The sequence below is a fragment of the Coenobita brevimanus genome, chromosome 27 (genome assembly GCF_032717465.1).
Source record: "Coenobita brevimanus isolate Jiangsu-jjx chromosome 27, ASM3271746v2, whole genome shotgun sequence".
NCBI lineage: Eukaryota > Metazoa > Arthropoda > Malacostraca > Decapoda > Coenobitidae > Coenobita > Coenobita brevimanus.
In genome coordinates this window covers 35,338,872-35,356,687 of record NC_136980.1, presented here as the reverse complement: position 1 = coordinate 35,356,687, position 17,816 = coordinate 35,338,872, and the positions used below count along the sequence as shown (strand labels likewise).

Here is a 17,816-nt window from a genome sequence, read left to right as displayed (position 1 = left end):
TGGAGGATCTTACCTCTGGCGACATCTTCAAGACAGCAGTTTTAGTGTCATTCCTTGTCCTCGTGAAGAGAAGGTTGAGGGTACAACCTCGATCAACAAGCATCTTAATTTTATTGTTTTTTCTCAGAATATTTGGGATGATGTCAGTGTCATCCAAGGAAGAGGAAAGGCCTGTCACGGTCATTTTAGGCAACATTTTCTTTGGCTCTGATATGCAAAAAGTGCCCTCAGAGCCAAAATGATCAATCAGCACCCCAGTTGCTTCACCCTTGGCCTCAGCTGATGGAACTTCATTACCAGCCCATCAGCCTTGGTCTTAAGGATCTGATGTCTTCTGGTCCCATCTGATTTGTCAGGGCACTAGCGCTTCTCTCTGGTTTCACAATCAGTACATGCTGACTATGAATGGCTTTTTTCTGGCCATGAGCACTGATCTCAATCACGCCCCAGGCAGATCCTTCCCTCCCCCCACGAGAGACCCGCGAACAGCATCCGCAAATGACTTGGCCTGATCTTGTGTGACCGCCATGGGTGATGAGACCTTGGTCTCTAGTGCCTCCAGTCTATTTGATACGTCTCTGATTGCTTGAAAGATCGGCCCAATAACTTTATCTTCAAACTCCTTCTTGGTACTACTTCCTCCACCAGCCAAGACCTCGTCTGCTGGTGCAACACACTGGCTACACAGCCAGCGAAAGCCCAGCTGGTGGCTCCTCTTCATGAATGGATAGTCGCCTGCATCCAAATTTTCACAAGCTATATGAATCCACTCGTCCAAACTACAAGAATTTTGACAGTGATATCCAGGTAAATGTTCCGCCTAAAGTTTGAATAGTTTGTGGACAGAAGCACTTAGAATTTTAGAGGTTGCATTGTACTACATCTTTGCACAACACGAAGGGCCACCTTTAATATCCCTGGGTGTTACTATCCATATTGTTTTATCAGTATGATATGGTTATGTATCAGCAGTTTAGAAATTCAGGAATGAGAGCAGTAGAAATAAGACTGTTAAGGAATATACATTGATTGAAATGATTATATAGGAAAAGAAATAGAGATACATGAAATAATGTGGAGGAAAGAAGTTGATTAATGAAAGGAGTTGGATTAGGTGATGGATGGATGGATAGAAGGAAACATTTTTTTAAAAGTTAGTTTAATTGGCTACCATTATCTCTAGGAGGGAAAGAAGTTGATTAATGAAAGGGAGAAGGAAACTTTTTTTTTTTAAGTTTAATTGGCTGCCATTATCTCTAGGAGGTGCTGCTGTTAACTGAAATTAGCTTGGTAATTATCCCCATAGCTGTCACTCATGGGCAGGAAACTCATCTGCAAGCACGTTATTGTCTAAGCTGAAATTCTGACATTCCTTCAGGTCAGCATGTCTTGACTTTCATATTTCCAGCAATTTAAAAAAAAAACATTTGTTGGAAAGTAAATTAGCAGGTTATGGCTCTTGGTTTAGCATCCAGTCCATAGAACACAAGATCTGGCCACCCTCAGTGTGGGGATTGCTGAATAGAAGCATTGTGTCATTTAATTGGTTTGATTTGAATAGATTCAGGCATCTGGCAATAGATAGATAGATAGATTTGAATAGAAGCATTGTATCATTTAATTTGGTTTGATTTGACTATGATTGGATGATTGATGGATGGATGAAATAGCATTTGAAATAATGTCTAACTACTCCATTTCAGAGAGCAGAGATAGTAGTTCTACAGTATTTATGTTTTCTAGTTTTTTTCCTCCCTGACATTATACACTGCATTGAGAGTAAAAGAAGGGGAATTGGAGTTATTATTATGGCAAATTTCCCTAAGTAAAAAGAAGCTTTAGTTAGAGAAGAGAAAGAGAGGTTTGTAGTAAATTAAGAAAAGTATTTATTGTTTCAGTATCATACCTGGAGAATTCATCTGTACATGTATATACTTGAAGACTGAATTATGTTTGGTACAAAAAAACAAAAAAACATAGAGATGCAGCATTCTGTCTGTCAGTCTCTGTTTGTCTCTGTCTGTCTGTCTGTCTGTCTGTCTGTCTCTATCTCTCTCTCTCTCTCTGTCTCTCTCTCTCTGTCTCTGTCTCTCTCTCTCTCTGTGTAGTAAATGGATACTACAGTATATGGATTGACTTTTCTCTGGCAGATGTGAATGAAGTGTGTCTGTAAAGGGCAGTACCCCAAATATAAATAGGTAGATAAGGCAGTGAGGTGGAGGCAATACCGCGAGGGATGGAATGATGACGGAATGATAATCTCACCCATGTCACTGGCCATGCTGCTGCTGGTTCTCATGATATCAGGTTATCTCTTTCCTCATTTCCTGGACTGTACCTCGCCTTATCCTCTTGATGGGAAAGACAGTCAGGATAATAATGATGATGAGGATTATCCATTTTTCCTGATTACTGTAGTGCGTTATGGATGACGGTGTAGAATGCTGTATTGTGCAGTGTTGGCAGAATACTGAAGTCTTCCTATTCTTCCCCAGGCCAGGGTGTGGTGCTGGACCGCAGTGTGTACAGTGATTTTGTCTTCGTTGAGACCATGGCCCACTTTGGCTATCTGAGCAAGGGAGGTAAGATTTGGTTCTCACTGTTAACATTATATGCATTTGGTAAAGGTGCCAAACTTTTGTACCTGCTGCTTCCTTGTGATTAAATCCTAGCCACCTCATCCTGTCATTAGGTGGGAGAAAAGTGTTTGGGTGGTTATTTATTTATTTACAAGCATGTTGGAGCCTTTTTAAAATGATGTGATTTTATTCTTTATTTGTATATGGATAATAGTAGAGTGGTGAAGGGGGTGTGTCTGAGGAAATTTGAGGGAGGGAGGGGGCAGGATGAGCTGGGGTGGGTGGGGGGATGTGGTGGATGGGTGTGTGAGGAAGAGAGGTGTGGGGTCAGTGAGGCTGGGGGGCTGACGGGAGGTCGAGCTGGCTTGATGGGTGTTGTGAGGGGGGGATGCATGACGTGACAGCATTTGGATTAGCTCTGTTGGATGCTGTCACGGGGCTTTTATAATATCAGGGTAATTTTGATATAAATGGTTAAATATTATTTAATTTGATAATAATATTCAATAATATTGAAGAGCAGAGACAATGATTGTCTTGCTACATCAAGCAACGATTACTTTACACTGACTTGCTAAGATTCTCAAGAACGAGAATTTATAAACTTTCTCAACAGTACACAGCAGAGACTAATTACTCACAATTGCTGAATTACTGTACTGTTAGCCTCTGGAGAAAGTTACATCACCCCTGACAATAAATAACTAATACTAACATCAGGTTCTTGCCGATGCTTAACTCCCAGGTGGCACAACGGATATTAAGTTAATACAACAAGACTGGTCTAAGTACCAGTTATGAAAGCAAACGTTTATGCAAGCTAGGAGCTATATGGAAAATAAGCTTAATTATGGAGAAATGAAACAAGATTTTACTTTACATTAAGCTCGAGAAAGGAACTGTTAAATTTATTAATTACAAAAATAAATTTAACGTTACAATTCAAATCAAATTAAATGAGACGCACTCGCTCACTCACACAGAAGCTAAATACTTACGCCTAGGAAAAACACCTTAACTAAACTCTTAAAATTAGGAAATACACAAAGGAAATACTATAGTCGATGAATGCTGCGTATCACCCAAGCTGAACTAGGATGGAAGTACTGAAGAACTGTGGAGTTTGGGTACTAGCTGACCTCACACTGCTAACACAGGACCTCTCTCCGTCGCAGCAACAACTGGACTGAATTCAAATACATTGTATGGGCAGGACGCAAGGCGTGGCTAACGGTTGAGGGAAGCAGAGGCGAACGATAAAGAAACAATTGTATCGCTCAGTAGCGCACTTAGTGACGTGCATTAAATCGGTCACCTTTTGAAAACGGTGACGAATGATTTGAAAAGTATACTCCGAAATGGAGGGAGAAACGGTTAGCTGAGCGATACACAGTGAGTTTTCCACTAATAGTTCGTGGCTTCTCACAAAAGGGAAATGTCGCGAACTGATTCGTGACATTACGCCCTTAGAAAGTTAAATTTTTTCCTTATGGGAAAAAATTTGTGGATATATATATATATATATGTACACATCCTAAGTCATTCGCACAAGATTCACACTGTGGTGTGTGTGCTATCCTGCTACAGGAGAAAGTCGCAGTCGCCAGTGAGCGAAAAAACCTCGTATTTACGTTAATAGAAACAAGCTTGAGGGAAAAACTCCGTGACGACTGTGAAAATCCTGTACTCAGGTCAAACTGAGCGAAAGTTCGCTACATTTACATTAACAACTAATTGTTATGTAGTGTAGTGTATGTAATACACGGTGTAGGTGTGACAGTTGTAGTGTAACTGTACTTATGTGTAAAATGACACAGTAATACAAATTTATAGTAAAATAATGATGACGAGGCAGAAGAGAAGGGGCGGCAGCATGCAACAGGAACGGCCAGCTGATCTGCACGGCAATGCTGCACCCACCAGCTACACCTGCGAAAGGAATTAAGGTGGAGCATCAAAACTGTTATTTCTGTCTCTCTCTCTCTCTGCCTAGCAATCAGTACTTGTCATTATTAACCAGGAAACGTAATTCTTGAATTCACAAATTGCTTAGAACCCTTATAGCTTACTGGTTAACGCTTATTAACTAGGAAATGTGCCAATTCTTGAATTACTCAAATCTCTTAGAACGGGCAGTTTACTAGTTAACCTAACATTATTAACCAGGAAACGTGCCAGTTCTTGAATTCACAAATTGCTTAGAACGGGCAGTTTACTGGTTAACCTAACTCTACACTTACGAGTAATACAGGAAGCTGAAAATCGCTACGCAATCTCGGGCAGGTCACGTTTTAACACCCACCGTGGGTGTGAACACTCATGTGGGTAATGTGCATTCTCCAGGAATCCTCAGAGAGGCCCACAGCTCGAGACATTCCACAAGGTAATTCATACACAGCCCCGGACTGTCTCTGCAAGGTTCTCAAACTTCCCCCTTAACTTATGGTATACATGTATGTACTAGCCCTGGATATACTGTGTCCTGTAGGGCCGACGAGTGAGACGTCTGGTCTACACTTTTAACTGGGAATCAGGCTGGTCCTTGGATTACTCAAATTGCTTAGGATGCCTATTACGGAACCCAACATACAACAGTTGCTAGTTAGTAAGCAGTTAGTAGGTGAGACATCAGGTCTACACCCACATTACCACTACCCTGTCTCTCAACTGACTCAGAGATTACAGGTGTGGTTTCAAATGGCACAGGAAGGACATGTCCCTGATTAGTGGTGTTACTTTGACACACACTGCAGGAACGGACAAAACTATCTATGTCTCGTCCCATCCCTGGCCAGAAAAAGTCAGCTCGGATACGGCCCTGGGTCTTCCTTTTGCCCATGTGACCTCCTGAGGCTGAACAATGACCCCATTGTAACACTGCTAGGCGGTACTTGGCGGGAACGACAAACTGCAATCGAACCTCGCCCTCGGGTGTTCGTGACTCACGGTAGAGCCGTCCTTGTTTGCGAAGGAACTTGGCTTGACCTCCCCGTGAATACTTAATCACTCGACCCTTTTGTTTGTTCCGCACGGTAGCAAGTGTCGGGTCAGAATGTTGTTCTTGCACAAGTTGACTACACATCAGATCTTGCGGCGATTCAATGATCACTGGGGTGACACAGTCTGGAGCCTCAGTCATGGCTCGTGTTACCGCAGCAGCCGAAGTCTGAGTAGCGTCATTGGAGCAACTATCCTTGACTCCATTAATATTGCCTACTATAAAGTCAAATAGAGGCTCTGGCATGACAACCGCAAGTGTCGTACCAGTATAAAATGGAGATGCCACCTGGATACATGCCTCAGGGAACAATCTCACTGATCCATCAATAAGCTTTGCATGGATCTGTCGACCTGTATACTGCTCAGGCCGAACTAAACTCTGCTTAACAGAGCAACCTGAGGAACCATTGTCTCTCAGGACCTTCACAGGAATGCCTCCCACAAACCCTGGCTGTACAAGGAAGGTACTGTCACCTGTGGGAGGGCCTGTGGAGGAAGCAGCTAGCCACTCATGAGGCTGCTGAATTGATGTGGCAAACATTGTGCCTTGAGGGTTATATTGAGAAGATGGAACATTGGCCATCTGTGGAGGGGGGTTCACTGTCACTGTGGGACTAGTGAACTGTGGGGAAGTACCCACACTGGTAGGGATGTGACCACCGTGCTGCTGCTGAGGAATGAAGGCTGCATTCGCTTCCTGCCTCTTTTGAGCTGGTGGTGAAAAAGTTTGTCCCGAAGGTCGATTGCGTGGCTGATACTGCTGCTGGTTAGGGTACTTGTTGTACCTCTTCCACTCAGGTTTCTGAGTGTTTTGCCCCTGGTCCTTCCACTGCGGTTTTGGACCTTGGCCATTACTCTGAGAATGGCCTTGGTGCTGGGATTCAATCTGAGACGGTTTCCCAGATTTATCTTTTCTGCTCCAGGTGTTTCGCTTACGAGCTTGATACCCGTATGCAGTAAAGAATGCGTCAGCCTTCTCTACCATTTGGCTGGCATCTTTCACCTGGCAGATCTTAAGCTGTGCTATGAGCTCAGCAGGCCATGACCTCTCTAGCTGTGTACGCAGCATAAGGTCAATTATCCCCTCACGCGTGGAAGGAGTTTCATCTTTCTCCATCCACTCACCTAGGTAAGCAGTGAGACGGTCGAGGAACTGAACAGCTGTCTCCTTGTCTTGGAGACGAGCTCGCATGAACTGAGCTTTGGCGTCGTCTACTGTGAGACCACACGCCTTAATGAGTGCAGCTTTCATCACTTCATACGTGAGATTGTCTCCACGAATTCTGTGGAGAATATCGAGGGCAGGGTCCTCAAACAGGCTAAGAAACTGAAGCCGCTTAGCTGCATCATCAAGCTGGTAAAGCTGAGCCATGTCTTCAAATCTAGCTATGTATGGCTCGATTCGCTCGCCATCTTTGTATGGGGGAAGCTTGATGTGTGGGGTTGCCATAACATGTGCAGGGAGAGCGCTCGTGGAGCTTGAACCAACTGCACCAAATGTGTCTGAACCCAAGGAATCTCGCTTGAGCTTCAGCACTTCAAGTTCATGTTCTCGTTCTTTGTCTCGTTGTTCACGCTCGTATTCGCGCTGTTCACGCTCGTATTCGCGCTCTTTCTCACGCTGCTCTTGTTCATATGCACGCTCTCTTTCATGTTGTTCGTGCTGTTCTCGCTCGTATTCGCGCTGAATCTTACGCTCTTCATGGGCATCATTCTCGCGCTGCTGCTCCTGATTATGCCGTGAGAGTATGTATTCTTTAATTTCAGTTGGGTCTGTAAGACCCATATCTTTGGCTTCCTGTAAAAATATGGTGGTAGCCATGTCGCTAACTCAATCTAAATAACTAGCGACTCAGTACTGATTGCTGCTTCGCAAACGAATGCTAATAAACACAAGTAAAGAGTACAGACACAAGCTAGTGGTGACCTGTCTTATCCAGTTAACTGGCAAAGAATAAATAAAAAATGTAAATGACTGGGAAGACTCAATAATAAACACAATGGGTACGCCGACTTCCCAGGAGCGAATAAAATCGTCTGGCGTTACCAAGAATAAACTAGAGTTAAGTACTCTATTGATTAATAAAGCAAAAACTCACTTGCTAAATTAACGGTAACCACCAGTAAACTTGTGCCTATAAACTTTAATAATAAATACCTAAATATGAATGAGTGAGCACTATCTCGTGAATAGCTTTAGAGCTAGGAGTTAATATCCTGGAATGAGGTCGCCAATTGTCACGGGGCTTTTATAATATCAGGGTAATTTTGATATAAATGGTTAAATATTATTTAAATTGATAACAATATTCAACAGTATTGAAGAGCAGAGACAATGATTGTCTTGCTACATCAAGCAACGATTACTTTACGCTGACTTGCTAAGAACGAGAATTTAAAAACTTTCTCAACAGTACGCAGCAGAGACTAATTACTCACAATTGCTGAATTACTGTACTGTTAGCCTCTGGAGAAAGTTACATCACCCCTGACAATAAATAACTAATACTAATAATAATAACATCAGGTTCTTGCTGATGCATTAACTCCTGGCACAACGGATTTTAAGTTAATACAACAAGACTGGTCTAAGTACCAGTTATGAAAGCAAACGTTTATGCAAGCTAGGAGCTATATGGAAAATAAGCTTAATTATGGAGAAATGAAACAAGATTTTACTTTACACTGAGCTCAAGAAATAGAACTGTTAAATTTATTAATTACAAAAAGTAAATTTAACGTTACATTTCAAATCAATGAGACGCACTCACTCACTCTCACAAAAGCTAAATACTTACGCCTAGGAAAAACACCTTAACTAAACTCTTAAAACTAGGAAATACACAAAAGAAATACTATAGTCGATGAATGCTGCGTATCACCCAAGCTGAACTAGGATGGAAGTACTGAAGAACTGTGGAGTTTGGGTACTAGCTGACCTCACACTGCTAACACAGGACCTCTCTCCGTCGCAGCAACAACTGGACTGAATTCAAATACATTGTATGGGCAGGACGCAAGGCGTGGCTAACGGTTGAGGGAAGCAGAGGCGAACGATAAAGAAACAATTGTATCGCTCAGTAGCGCACTTAGTGACGTGCATTAGATCGGTCACCTTTTGAAAACGGTGACGAATGATTTGAAAAGTATACTCCGAAATGGAGGGAGAAACGGTTAGCTGAGCGATACACAGTGAGTTTTCCACTAATAGTTCGTGGCTTCTCACAAAAGGGAAATGTCGCGAACTGATTCGTGACAGATGCGTTTGTGTGAAGCTGCAGAATGTGGTGAATGTTTTTGGCTTTTCAGATAGAGCCAGGATTCCCAGGGCTTGAATGATGTGTGAATGGAAGCGTGGCCCATTGGATTGGACGAATTGGGCTTTCTGGACATTACCCTCAGGTGAGAAAGGAGATTCAGGTGATGATGATGATGAATTTATATTTATTATTGTAATGGTGAAGTGGCCGTATACAGTTTGAGACAAGGTTGTGGGAAGTAACTCCATCTTGTGCTGCGTTTGTTTTAAGAGGGTGCATAAGAGATATAGTGGCATTAGAGGTGGGCTGCAAAATAACGCAGACTTTTGTGTGTGTAGTGTGTAGGGGAGAGCATGCAGAGGCAGAGAAATGAGAAAGGATTGTCTTTACTGGAGAGTCTCTTGAGTGTGTGGAATTTTTTTTAATTTGGGGTCATTACTGTATATGTGCAGGGGAGCCTCTGTGGTACAGTGGTAAAGTGTGCATTTTCGTACACTGAAGAACAAGGGTTCGCCCCCCGCCAGGGTAATAAACTTTGTGAGCGTTCTTCTGGCCACATACTGCAATGGCGGACAAAAGGGGTGCTGTGGTTGAGCCAGTGTCGCATACTATAAAGTATGCTTGCACCCAGTCAGCCTGTGCGGGCCAGTTACACTTGGTTCACAGACTACACACACATCCAAAGCCACTCCAACACTACAGTCACACTTACAAGCACATCTTACCCTACATACAATCTCTACTAGACAGCCTAAGCCACTTTTTTTTTTTTTTTTTTTTTTTTTTTCTTTTTTAATGCGAGGAAGAAGGAACCAAAGGCCATGAGCCCGCAGTAACAGTTCCCTCCAAGAGAAAAACAAAATACAATAGAGAGCCAAAATCAAGATCCAATCATTTTGAGATGCCTGGACACACTGCGTTTGAAAGACTGGAGATCATAGGCAGCAGGAAATACAGACAGAGGGAGACAGTTCCAGAGCTGACCTGTTGCATAAATGAAAGACTGGGAGTAACGGTTAACTCTTGCATTAGAGAGTTGGACAGAAAAGGGATGAGAGTTTGCTGCCAGACGGGTGCTACGCGCCCGTCGTAGAGGTGGAGGAATGCACGCAGACAGTTCAGAGGAACAGTGACCATTAAAGTAGCGATAGAAAAGAGATAAAGATGCAACAGTGCGGCGAAGAGACAGAGGTTGAAGGGAGTCAGTAAGAGGAGGAGAGTTAATGAGACGAAAAGCCTTTGACTCCACCCTATTGAGAAGAGCTGTATGTGGGGAGCCTCCCCACACATGAGAGTTGTACTCCACACAGGGGCGGATAAAACCCCTGTATAGAGTCAACAATTGTGCAGGGGTAAAGAAAGGGCGGAGTCGGCTTAGCACACCCAATCTCTTGGAAGCAGATTTTACAAGAGATGTAATATGATCTTTCCAAGATAAGTCCCGAGTAAATGAAACCCCAAGCATGTTCAAGGATGATGCAGGATTAAGCTGAATATTATTAAACATTAGTGGGTATACCTGTGGAAGATTTTGTCGGGTTGATAGGTGTAAGAACTGAGTCTTAGATGCATTAAAGACGACCATATTATTTTTACCCCAGTCAGAGATACGAGCCAAGTCAGACATTAGGTGTGCCATAGCCTCATCCCTTGTTTGTTGAAGTAACTGTTGAGATGGGCGTTGCGGGAACCGAATGGAAAGGTGAAGGGTGGAGTCATCAGCGTATGAGTGGATAGGGTTAGATGTACAGTTTAGAAGGTCATTGATGAATAAAAGGAAGAGAGTTGGTGATAGGACAGAGCCCTGAGGAACACCACTGTTGATAGATCTAGGAGAAGAACGATGGCCGTCTACAACAGCGGCTATAGAACGACCAGAAAGGAAGCTAGCGATGAAGGCACAGATAGAAGGATAGAAACCGTAGGAGGGCAGTTTGGAAATTAAAGATTTATGCCAGACTCGATCGAAAGCCTTTGAGATGTCAAGTGCAATGGCAAAGCTTTCGCCAAAGTCCCGAAAGGAGGATGACCAGGAGTCTGAAAGGTAGGTGAGAAGATCGCCAGTGGAGCGTCCCTGACGGAACCCATACTGACAATCGGAAAGAAGGTTGTGATAGGAAAGATGCCTTAAAATTTTTCTATTAAGAATTGACTCAAAAACTTTTGAAATACAGGACGTTAAAGCAATTGGACGATAGTTGGAGGGTTGGGAGTGGTCATCCTTCTTTGGGACTGGCTGAATGAGAGCAAACTTCCAGCAAGAAGGAAAGGTACAAGTTGACAGACAAAGGCGAAAGAGTTTGCCTAGGCAGGGTGTAATCACAGAAGCACAGTTCTTGAGAACAACAGGAGGGACCCCATCAGGCCCATATGCCTTGTTAGTACTGAGGCCAGTGATGGCAGAAAATACATCCAATGAAGAAATTTTAATGTCAGCCATGAGGAAGTCAGAGGGGGGAAGTGATGAAGGAACAGCACCGGAATCGTCTAAGGTGGAATTGGAGGAGAAAGTCTGTGCGAAGAGATCTGCTTTATCAGTAGAAGAAATAGCTACAGAACCATCAGAGTAGAAAAGAGGAGGGAAGGATGATGAGGTAAAGTTGTTAGAAAGATTTTTGGCAAGGTGCCAGAAGGAGCGGGAAGAATTCGAGTTGGAGAGTTGAGAGCATTTAGTATGGATGAAATTATTTTTAGTAGAGCGAAGAACAGACTTAGCATGATTACGGGCAGAAACGTAAAGATGATGTGATTCAGGGGTGGGTTGGCTCCGGTACCTTTTGTAGGCCCTCTCCTTGTTGCGGACAGCATTAGAACAAGCGTGATTAAACCAAGGCTTTCTTGCGTTAGTCAAAGGATATGAGAAAGGAATGTATGCTTCCATGCCCGAGAGAATAACCTCCGTAATGTGCAAGGCACACTCAGATGGCTCACGGCCATGGAAGCAATAATCATTCCAGGGAAAATCAAAGAAGTACTGCCTGAGGGCCTCCCAGTCCGCGGCTCCAAAATGCCACAGACGACGTTTCCCTGGAGGGTCCACAGCCCGTACCGGAGTGATAGGACAGGTTAAGGTAGAGATACATAATTTAGGAGCCATTTGTTAATGTACAAACCCTGTGATGTTTAAGTAATCTAAATTTTAAATGGACTTCTTGTGGAGGAAAATAACTTGGTGCTAAGAGTGACTGGTGACAACACAAATAAAGGCTTTTTTCATCATCATCATCTAATTCAGTGTTGCCTTATGAGGAGCATAAGAGCCCAGGGCTAGGCCAGTTGGTCCTGACATTGAAGATGAGAGTAAGCAGCCTCACTCATTTGTAAGTGGCATTACATGAGCAATAAACCCCAACCACCCGCCCATGGTTATAAACCTGAACCAGCTGATTCTGGTTGGAGTGCCTTAATTGCCCACTAAACCACCAGGTGCCATAATTTGGTTATATGGTTACCACCTAGTGTAGCAAATGGTTTCCTGGTGTACAGGAAACCATTTGGCTTGTCATTCAGTGTAGAGTCACCCACAGGCAGAAGGAAGAGGAAAGAATGAAGGAAAGAAAGACAGAAAAGGAAGGATGGAAAGAAAGAAGGAAAAGGGCAAAGGGGAGGCATCCGAGCACAGCACTACATCGAATGAGTGGATTTTCTGTGTAATTTTTTTGTCCTGCTCTTTCATTTGAACACGAAAACAATCTGAATAAAATTATAGCATACCATTTCCACAACCTCCCTTCCGATATATTGTCAAAAGAATACTTAGTTGCCAGTGGATTCTTAATGACAACATATTTGAGTAGTCATGTTGTGGCATTGTTGAAAAATACAAGACATTAAAGCTGAATCGAGTCCATCAGGTGTGTTGGAACTTCGTAGCCACCATTTAAATATATGTAACTCTTTAGTCTTGTAATAGGTGAGTCTTGAGTTTTGGTTAAAGTTATTTTGGTAATTGAAGAGCAGGAGGAGTTAAAGATGAATACAGGGAGTTGACCTTGATTTATTATCTTCAAAGAAAGTCTAAGTTGAGCAGCGTGTGTATTACACAGGGACTTAATTTACTAACTAAGTCTAGTCGGACCCCTCTTCTTATTTGATCTCTCCACTACCTGCCGGTTCTTTGGCTTGCCCCGTTCTGAGCTCTGATTGCTACATTCTCGTTTAGCAGGGGTCGTGTCATGCGTGCTATACTGTCGTGGAAACATCTAGAACACTGTATGTCTGTGTGTATGTACAGCTTCCAGTGCAGGACCAGCATTCCTTCACTTTAAGAGTTGCAAGCTAAGTTCCTTTTGCTTGATTCTCGCTGATACACTACTATCTCACACCCTGGCTTGGTGCTTCTATATATCTATCTATCTATCTATCAATCATGCTATCTATTATGATTTGTATTTATAATATGTAGTCCTGACAGGTGGAGCAAACAGGCACCTCCCATTTGCTGCTTCTGTCGTGTCTGTTCAGTTCGTATGGTCGTATCTTTGTCTCTCGTAATTTTCCATTATCTTGCATTATCTTTTATTTTAGCTCTTGTCACCAACCATGGTTACTTGCTGTGAAATATGGGTTAGGTAATTTGATTAATGTACTGTATGTATTCTCATTTTTGCCCTCATGAAACCAATTCGTCATGGTTCATACCCAGTGGCACGTAAATATATTCTGGCATAAAAGAACGAATGCACAGAATACACACAGCTGGTATCTTCACAACCATTCACTCAGTGTGTTATTTCACTCATTTGTAATATTACTTTATATTATGTGCAATATATAGTGGGATGTAAGTAGTGGAAGCAATGAAGAAATTCAAAATGGGGAAAGCCCCAGGAATTGAGGGAGTGATAGTGGTAGAATGGATATGGGAAATGTGCAGATTGGCCTTCGAGGAAGGTAGAGTCCTGAAGGATTAGAAGTCAGGTACAATTATTCCCCTGTACAAAGGAAAAGGGGAAAAAGAAAGGTGTGGGAATCATAGGCGTATTTGTCTTCTTAATGTAATAGGAAAAGTGTATGGTAGGATACTTATTGACAGAGGTAGGGAAATAACAGAGGAATTAGTTGGAGAAGAACAGGGAGATTTTAGGAAGGGAAGAGGTTGTGTAGATCAGATATTCATTCTTAGGTCTTTAGTGGAAAAGTTTCTAGAGAAGGGAAAGAAGTTGTATGCGGCCTTCATGGATTTGGAGAAAACATATGACAGGGTAGATAGACATGGAATGTGGAAAATAGTAAGAATGTATGGAGTAAATGGGAAGTTGTTGAATGCCGTTAAGAGCATGTATGAGGGTGCTAAGGCTGCAGTGCGTGAGGTTAATGAATGGAGTGAAATTTTCTATTTGAATGTTGGATTGAAACAGGGATGTGTCATGTCTCCATGGTTGTTCAATCTGTATATGGATGGGGTTATTCAAGAGATACAAGGTAGGGCAGTGGATGTTGGAGTGGCCCTAGTGAGAGAGGGCAATGTTTCGAAACTCCCTGTACTGTTGTTTGCAGATGATACTGTGTTGTTAAGAGAAGATGAAGGGGAGCTGCAAGGCTTGGTGGATGAGTTTGGGAGAGTGTGTAAGAAATGGAATCTAAAGGTGAATGAAGGGAAGAGTAAAGTTATGGTCTTTGAGAGAGGTGAAGTCAGTGAATGTGCAGTGAGGCTGGATGGTGAGGAATTGGAAAATGTGATTGCATTTAAGTACTTGGGTAGTGTGATGAGTTAGGGTGGATGTTTGGAGGGTGAAGTGCTTGAAAGGGTACAACAAGGAAGAAGGGTTGCTGGTTCCTTGAAAGGAGTGATAAGAAACAGGGAAGTGAGCTTGGAAGTAAAGGAGTCACTACATGACAGTATTGTAAAACCAGCTCTAATGTATGGAAGTGAAGCTTGGACCTTGTGTGAGGGACAGAGGTCAGGAGTGAGAGCAGTGGAAATGAGCTATTTGGAAGGAGCTTGTGGAGTTACATGGAGAGAGAGACTGACAAATGAGGAAGTGAAGGAGCGTTGTGGTGTGGATGTGATAGAAAGTGTTAGGAGAAACACATTGAGGTGGTTTGGCCATGTGGAGAGGATGGAGAGACTGATGAGGAAAGTGTACATGAGTGAGGTGGATGGGGGAAGGGGGAGGGGGAGGGGGAGGCCAAGAATGGGATGGAGTGGAGAGGTATATGAGAGAGGGGGGTGTGAGCTGGGAGCAGGGCAGTGAAATGGCAGGGGACAGGGTGGCATGGAGGCGATTTGTTCTTGACCACCCCTTATGGGATTAAGGCATCTGGCAATAGATATTGTAGATAGATATAGACCTCACTCATAGAATTGGATACTGATATGTAGAAGTCAGTATGATTACAATAAGTGCCTCTGGATGACTGATAAAGCAAGTCTTGTCGTGGAAATGTTTATGCACTCATTTTTAAAAATTGCTTGTTTTGTGTATGTTCTAGCATGATAACATTTTTCATTTTGCCTAGAGTGCTTCTTCACTTAGTCATAATGTTCGTATACATTTATTCATAATCTTCATATACATTTATTCATAATCTTCATATACATTTATTCATAATCTTCATGAGAGGGCGAAAATATTTGGAATGTGTTTGTTTGAGGAATGATTATGAAGAAATAAAGTGATTCTGTATTTTCCTTCCCCACTCAGGTGGCGGGGATATCAGTTGTTGAGATTTACGCCAAGTGGGAAAAAAAAAAACGATTATACTACAGCAGGGTGTGTGTACAACATGAGATAGGTTGTGTAGAATTTTGAGTTGAATCAAGTTCCTGCTAACATGTGATATATATTTACAGGTAAAATAAGCGGTTAGATCTGGGAACCCCATACTTTTCCTTAAAATTATATATAAAGATCAGTTCCTCTCAGTATTTCTGTCCTAGGTTCCCACTGCAGTGTGATTGCAGTACATAGGATCACTTTGGCTAGGCACATCAGTGCATCCTAACCAAACCTAACCAGGTGGTTTTATCTCCCAGTGTACCCCATGATTATAACCACCTAGAATTGTATAACCTACAAAGCCCCCAGTACCAACCAGGTGAAATTTTCTGATAATCAATTTGTGGAAAAATAGCCACAGGACATCACGCATATTTCACCGAAAATATTTTAGGGACATTTATTTAAAAAAAAAAAAAAAATGCATGTGAAGCTTTTTGAAATTATCTTTAGTCATCAGCAATAAATGAAAAAGTACAATGAAAGCTTCAGCTGGGAGTGACTGTGTATAGCTTCCGTGGTAAACACAAATGTAGCCGTCATGAATAATAAACAAGTCAGCCAAGTACCTGTAGTATAGTTTATATCATAGTAATTCATGAGAATTAAACTCACATAATTATCTTACTTAACGTCTTATGTCAACACAGAGACTCTTCACGTACCATGAGAACCAAATTTTATAACCCCGAGTCCATCAGTTCATAACAAAAATCGGTGGCAAAACCCTCTTCACTCTCGTTGCGCTAAACATGAGAACATAAATAAATACTACTCCCTCATCATTAACCTCTGCAGTTTGTAATCACTCCAACAAAGAGCCAATCCACATTTTAAATATATGAGACTCTTTTTATCAGATTGTCTGAATATTACTCTTGTTTGCATTAAGCTCCCACACCACATGCCACTTTGTCCAATAATGTTACTTTTTCCTTGGGAATGATTGCTTTTCTTCTTTTCTTAGCACTTCAGGGGACCTAGGCTTTAACCGAAGTTAATTTGGAACCATGTGCTTAGAGTTCTGGGATGAAATGAGCAAGGAAAAAATAAATTAATACACGCATACCCCACCACACGATCAGTCGCTATACAATACCCTGCCATAGCGATGGAAAAACCCTTCCCTGCCCATCAGTGGTCAGTCCCCGGTTATCCAATGGGTTTTTTCTGATGGTTTCTTTTTTAACTGATTTTGATGATACAGTATTGTAGACTTAAATTTTGTGTTTAGGTTGATTGATAAACTGTTTTTAGACTTAGATTAATGTGTTTTAGTCATAGCTGGGGTGAACACTGTCATTTTTGGGTACAGACTTATTTTTTATGATTTTCAGATTTTATTTTTGGGTTTAGGTGAGTTATAGACTGCTTCTTGGCTTAGTTTAGCTTGTTTTAAAGTTATTTGGAGGTTTAGGTGAGCTAGAAACTTGTTTTTGCACTCATTTGGGTGGGTTTTGGACATGGTTGGGTGGGGAGCCCAAGGCTGTCCAGTATATCTGTATAATTTCTGTTTAATGTCCCCGGTTAACGATACCCCGGCTCAATGATGTGTTTTCTCAAACGCGTCTCATTGTTATAACGAGGACGGGTTGTATATAAATGCTTCTAGACACAACGACAGTCAACACAACAGTGGGGCTGAGGCAGGGAGTGACAGGTATTGGAAAGGGTCACATGGGTTGACTTGGGTCAAGGGTCAAGGAACCCTACCAATGAGTGAGAAAAGCACACTGCACAAGTTGTAAACAAATGCAGCCATCTGGAATCCAATACCACAATGCACCCATGTAGTTTCTCCTGTGCAGTTTAGTGATATTATTGTGTTAATGAATAATACAGAGAGAAATTAAAATGCTCTAGTTATTGTAAGATTGTTGCTTCCCTTTGTTGTAAATTGCAACTCTACTGTATTATGAGGGTTTTCTTAATTCGGTAATCGTGTACTGTTTGTTATCTAGTGCATGATTTATGAGTGTTGTGTCTTGCTTAATAATTCCCTTTTCTCTTACCTTCTGTGTGACTGATGGTAGTAGTGTTTGCAGTACTTAATGATTTCTTTTTCCTCCATAATATATAACTACTGTTGAATGGTCTCGTAAATTTAATTATCTTTTCCTCTTTCCTGCCTGATAAGTGTTGTGGTCACAGGCTCAGCTGAATGAACCGAGTGGACTGTAGATTGATGTTTTTGTTTTTCCTGCTGATAGGGAGGGGACTGAGGGATGTTTTTAAATTTATTGCCACGACACGAG

The 17,816-nt window shown here is 42.1% G+C and overlaps 1 protein-coding gene across 1 annotated transcript in view; it reads left to right on the top strand.

Annotated features, from left to right (window-relative positions):
* The window catches only part of ND-42 (NADH dehydrogenase (ubiquinone) subunit ND-42), a 58,772-nt gene that overhangs the window by 29,353 nt on the left and 11,603 nt on the right, over positions 1-17,816 (top strand). Inside the window, exon 5 of the mRNA XM_080268410.1 lies at positions 2,496-2,582. Within this exon, the coding sequence (XP_080124536.1) occupies positions 2,496-2,582 (87 nt within the window). The remainder of the gene's footprint in view (positions 1-2,495; positions 2,583-17,816) is intronic.